This window comes from Chaetura pelagica, unplaced genomic scaffold (assembly GCF_000747805.2).
Source record: "Chaetura pelagica isolate M959 unplaced genomic scaffold, ChaPel_1.0 scaffold199, whole genome shotgun sequence".
In the NCBI taxonomy this organism is placed as follows: domain Eukaryota; kingdom Metazoa; phylum Chordata; class Aves; order Apodiformes; family Apodidae; genus Chaetura; species Chaetura pelagica.
The window spans coordinates 835,310-841,309 of record NW_009970714.1 but is presented as its reverse complement, the minus strand read 5'-3'; the positions used below and the strand labels follow the sequence as shown (position 1 = coordinate 841,309).

Below are 6,000 nucleotides of genomic sequence, written 5' to 3'. Positions count from 1 at the left end.
CCAACCCAAACCATTCTATGAAAAGCATCACTAGGCACTGCAGGAACAAAAGCAGGTCAAGCTGGATAGGAGCAGGAATCAAACACATCCATCAAGTTTCTCTGCATTTCATTGCTGACACTAAGGGCAGATTCCTGGGTTTCCCTAAGAGGTCTGCAGACCTTCTTTGTCCATTTTTTTTTTAATTTTTTTTCTGAACAGAAGCTGGTTCTGGAAGTAATGAAGCTAGTTTAAACCATACTGTATCTGAAGTCTTTAACTCTCAGCTTTCATGTGCCTTTATTTGTCCTCAAATATACAAGATTTTATTATATCCGTCATATTTTAATAGTATTTAATAAGGCAAATGACAGCAAAATTTGAGTCACTACTGTTCTTTATCTGAAAGTGCCAAGTCTTTTCTGATTCCCTGTAAAATGGAACACATATATTACTGTGGTTCTACACCTCTAACATCAGACTAAGTCTTGTGTTACACTGAAATTGAAGAGAACTCTTACAAAGCAAATACCTTAAGCATCTGAACTCTTTATTGAAGAATCTAAAATAGTCGTTTCATTAGTAGCTCTGAGACCACCACGAGACTTCACCTCACCAACCTAAACTGCAAAAAACAGTAATATTCATACACATTGTTCATACATGGCTCCTTTTTTTCAGAACAAATAAAATACTTCCTCTAAATTTAATAAATGTTGTAAGACACACCATGAACTCCTTTTCAGATTACTAAGTAATACTTTCCGTGACATTTGCATTAAGTATAATAATGACATTTTATGTACAAGAATTATTAAGATTTTCTGCAAACAATCTCTTCTTGCATAACAATATTTGATTTTGGTAATGATAGTTATCACAGGTTTTATACACTGAGTGATACAAAGAACAAATTCTATACAACTTTCAAGCACAGACATCTCAGGATGAGATGTTAAATCCATTTAGGTGCACATGTAAAGACACTTCAAAACTTCTTAAATAAATCCATCTGAAAGCACTAAGAGGAAAATGGTCTCAAACAATACAGAAATTAGTGGCTGCTTGGCTTGAGGGAGCTCTTTTACAGAAAATGTAGTAACTGACTAATTTTGCTACAATAACCAATTTTTCAAACTGGACTTTATCTCTAAAGGGATACACATTGTTCTACAGCCTTGTGTGCATATAAATCATATTACAGTTACAACTGATCTTTTATGGATTTCTTCTGTAAACACAGAAATATTAATTAATGCAAAAAATGACAGGTGTAAAAATCAACTCATCTACTCCAGTAGCTGAGGGAAAAAAATTCCATTATTTAATTTTCCTCCAATACTTAGGATTTAGTTGTTCAAATCTTAATTATTTTTAGGTGCCTTTGCAAAACTGAACAATCACAATACTGAAAGGCTGCCATCATCATTCCAAATTGTCATGCTCTGAGATGAAGATATTTTCTCTACTTGAAAATACCTGATACGGGTTTAATCAAAAAGCGCTGCAGCCCGGGGCAACCTTACGTCTTCTCATTATTACTATCTGTTTCAGCAAACCCATCATAAAATAAAGGCAGTGACATGGAAGATGTGGTCCGTGACTTATCCAGCTTCCTACCATGATTTTCATTCAGCATCAGAGCAAGACGTTCTTCTTCCAAGACAGAACTGCTATAACGCTTGTGACGGTACAACAAAGACTTATTTTTAAAAGCACGCTGCACCAAGTACTTCCTGAAGGCCTTTTGAATAACAAGGGCTGACACCTCTTCTTGTTTTCTTTTCAGGGTGGTAGTAATTGGCTTGTAAGAAACTTTAGATGGATTGGCAGCCATAAATTTTTCTTCCATGTGTGATTCAAGACCTCCAAAATCTCCAGATCCTCCCAAGACCCTCTTAGTGAGAGCAAGCAAGATATCCAAGCAGTGAATCTTATCTCCACTAACCATGGGGAGGTCCATGGATATGAGCAGAATTTTATTAGGCTTTGGAATACGTAAGGGCTCTGCCAGAGCATCTGCAAAGTCTGAAAGAGCAGAATATTCAATAAACTGGGTTGCCTGAGGATCAAATTTTCCCCAGGTCTCATAGAACATGTCAAAGTCATCCTCACAAAGAGGATCGGCGCTTTCTTCAGTGGCAACGCTGAAGTTCTCTAAAATGACAGCTATGTACATATTTACAACAATGAGAAATGATATGATGACATAGCTTACAAAATATAAAATGCCAACCCCCTTATTCGTGCAATTATTTCTCTGTTCGGATGTTAAATTTAAGTTGGGAGCACACGAATTAGATCCTTTCAACAGAGGGAGCAAAAGACCATCCCAGCCAGCCGATGTCGTAATTTGGAAGAGACACAGGATGCTACTATCAAAGGTTTGAAAGTTGAAGAGGTTGTCCATCCCACCTTCCCAGCCAACACAGGCAAAGTTGGTCATGCCTACAATCGCATAAATGAACATGACCAGGAAGAGCAGAAGCCCAATGTTGAACAGGGCAGGAAGAGACATCAGCAAAGCAAAAAGAAGAGTTCGGATTCCTCTGGCTTTCCTAATCAATCTCAGGATTCGGCCAATTCGTGCCAAACGAAAAATTCTCAGCAGTGTAGGAGAGAGGGACGTTCGGAAGCCTTCAAGTCCAATACCTTTGAAATGAAGAAGATTAGAAAAAAAAACAAGCACAAAACATGTTGTCAATCCATATCACTGAAATCCCTTCCTTATGTCCATTTTGTTATCTTCTATGCTTCAGGTGTCGAAAGCAGCTTTGATCATATTGCACCACTTTCAACAAAAGCACCAGCCCCAAGACTGCAATTGCTTACAAAAGAGCTTAGGAATAGAAAGACAATTTGTAATACCCTTAAATATTAAAAAAGTATCAAGATGATGTGTAGTTTGGAAACTGCATTCTCCCAGATTTCTCCGACTCAAGGGATGGAATTACACATTGCTCAAGTACATAAAAATCCCTTTAAAACCCTTCAGTTCCTGTGATGGAAGCTATAGGGCTTGTCTCCCAGCTGCTGGCTGATTCCTTCCTCCTCTACAGGTCTCACGTGCTAAATGTGAGGCTTTCATTAGTGCTTGGTATTGAATGAGATCAGAGAAGAGCAAGAAGAAAATAAAGGAAACCTGTCTTTCAGTATTTGTTCTCCCTCACACCTCATTCTATGATCCTACCACCAGAATAATCAGTTCCTTCAGCACTACAGTAATACTGTGAATTATTGCAAACAGAAGACTTCAGAAGTTATCATTTTTTCTGGGTTGCATGGGAGAGGAAAGGAGAACTGTGCTTAGGGACAAAGTGGAGAACTCAGATCAGGTGTTTTTTCCCATCCTTGATTATATGATATAACCTGAGCCTGAGGAAGAAGCACAGACCAAATAAACGCTACAAGAAACTAAAATTGATCCTTTGCAGAGAAAATGGTAAGCATCTAGTCTTACTTGAAAAGCAAAACAATATGACTTTTCACAGTCAGATATAGTGGCCCAGATTTAGAATAGTGCTGAGCAATTAAATTTTCCTGAGCTTTCTAAATCAGCCCTAAGGATCTACCCTCTTAAGAAAAAGTCCTGGAAAATGAAATATTTTTTCCCATTTTTCACACAAATATATTTCTAACTTTTTTACTTTTACTATGATAACAACAGTTAATGTGATTACATGTAAATCCAAAGCATAAAAAATATTGAGACAACATTTTAATACAATAACTTAGAAAATATGTTTCTGCATTAAATTTCTATTCTGTTAATACTCTAGAAAACTCATACTTAGAAAAATAAATAAATAAAATATCCATTTACCTTTTAGTCCTCTGAAAAAACATAAAGGAAAACAAAAATACTTTCTTTTCACTTAGCATATGGTTTGGCAGGGTACATTGGATCTGGAATTTATTTATCAGAGATATGTAGGTGGTTCCTTTATACTGAAATTTGGCTTCATATTGGTAAAACCCTTAACAAGAATTGATACTTACTAAGAAGGGAAAGCACCAAAACAGCTAAATCAAATAGGTTCCAGCCACTGGTGAAGAAGTAATGTCTCAGGGCTAGTATTTTTATGACACATTCCCCAGTAAATACCACCACAAAAAAATGGTTGATGTTATTAAGAACATTCTTGATGTCTCTCTCGTTGTTTTCTGCCATCATAAAGACCATGTTTAGACAGATGAGAATCACAACAGTGATGTCAAATGCTTGGTGAGATACTATATCAAACAGGAATCCTTGGAACATGTTCTGTGGAGAGAAAGAGAACAGCTGCTTAATGCTACTTCTAAGACCCAGGCTACATTAAAATATTGACCAGTATTTTGTGCTTAGAAAAGGAATTTAAGAGAATATAAATTTAACAATAAGCTACTGGAAGCATTTTTAGGTGATTTCTTTAGGCCTTCCAAGAAAACTCTCAGTGATTGGCTAAGTATTTTCAGGTATCACACAACCACATTTCCTTAGCAAAATGGTACAGCATGAAAACACTCAGAGTACATTGTGATTGCTCTTTGAATAGAAATACTTGTTGAAGCATTTTAGGATAAGAAACTCCAATTAAAATGTTATAGGCAGGAAAAACTCTGAATAGTTACTGTGTGAAGCCAGGCCTGGAAAGAAACCATAAGAAATAAAGCATAAAATTATTTCAAAGTAAATAACAGCCATGGGACATGTACAACTCACTATTCATTCTCACCTGTAATAATCCAATCTGGTTGCAGAAGGAATACCACGCAACTTAAGTAATAAAGATCATGTTATGAATAGTAAATACTTAATATGAACATTTATACATTGATTGTACATTGCAATAGGGGATAAATAGGCTGCAAATTTCCTTAAATTAATACCCACAAAGAAAGACTGCATTAGATGGAATTAAGCAGAAGAGAGTAAAATGTAAATAGTATCTGGAATGAGGAAGATGATGGGGTCTAAAATGAAGTTTATGTCCAGATGCCAGGCTACTGAGTTTAAATATGGTCACAGTTTTTATATCTTCTATCACATTCTACTGAAGATGGTCTCACCAATGGTCTTGGGATGGGTTTTTGAGGTTTCTTGGATCCAAGCTTTTTTAGGGCATTATAATACTTTTTCTGTTGCTCAGTCAAAAATAGGTCTTTTCCACCTAAGTAAAGGGAAAGAAAACTGTCGTTCAGCTGAAGTTTAAGCAGTCAACTCAATAAACACCAGCAAGTTTCCTCAGCTGTGGTGAGGCTGGCCCAGCATTAAACCTTGACACCTTTTTTGGCTTCTCTTTTCTTAAACTACCCACTCCTTTCTTCTTAGAAGAAATTAAGTATTTTGAATGAAAATAGAATTTACTACAAGCTTTGAGGAAAAGGGGACTCCTATTTTCAAAACATGGTATCTCATTATTATTTTAAATTTTCATACTGCTTCCAGTTATCTGAAAATATCAGACATCTAATGTCAAGCTAGCATTCACTTAATCAAATTGGGATTACAAGGGACTCTGAATGAGCTCATGCAGTACTTATCTTTTTCCTTTGTTGGTTAAAATTGCTGATAACCACTCCAATGAAAAGGTTCAGCATGAAGAAAGATCCAAAAATAATGAAAATCACAAAATACATATACATGACTAAGAATGCTTCAAACCTTGGCTGTTGATTTATCTGTTAAAATAAATAAATCAATCAATCAAACCAGAAAAATAATACTAGTAAAAATCTGATAATCTCAGCTTTATAATTTTCAAGTTATAATAACAAATCTTTTTTATGGTCAGGAGGAATAGATTATTTCTACACATTTAAACCTTGACTTAGATGTACAAGCAGAGCTGTCTTGTTCTGTCTTGTTACTGTTTGTAAAGATATCTACAAAGACATATAGTCAAATCCAGGTCTAGAAAATTCTTAAGTCATAGTTAAACAGTTCCAAGCAGAAATGATACTTTGAATAATTAGATTAGAAAAACACCTCAGACTAAACATAATGAACCACCATCCCCTTGAATGCAATTCCAGATG

The 6,000-nt window shown here is 35.6% G+C and overlaps 1 protein-coding gene across 1 annotated transcript in view; it reads right to left on the bottom strand.

The window, feature by feature from the left end:
• Window positions 1–1,501: 1,501 nt before the first annotated feature.
• Window positions 1,502–6,000, bottom strand: part of LOC104396196 (sodium channel protein type 5 subunit alpha-like) — a 39,485-nt gene continuing 34,986 nt past the window's right edge. Inside the window, exons 21-24 of the mRNA XM_010006013.1 lie at window positions 5,502–5,643; window positions 5,032–5,132; window positions 3,979–4,243; window positions 1,502–2,631 (exon numbers count right to left, since the gene is read on the bottom strand). Coding sequence (XP_010004315.1) covers window positions 1,502–2,631; window positions 3,979–4,243; window positions 5,032–5,132; window positions 5,502–5,643 — 1,638 coding nt within the window. The remainder of the gene's footprint in view (window positions 2,632–3,978; window positions 4,244–5,031; window positions 5,133–5,501; window positions 5,644–6,000) is intronic.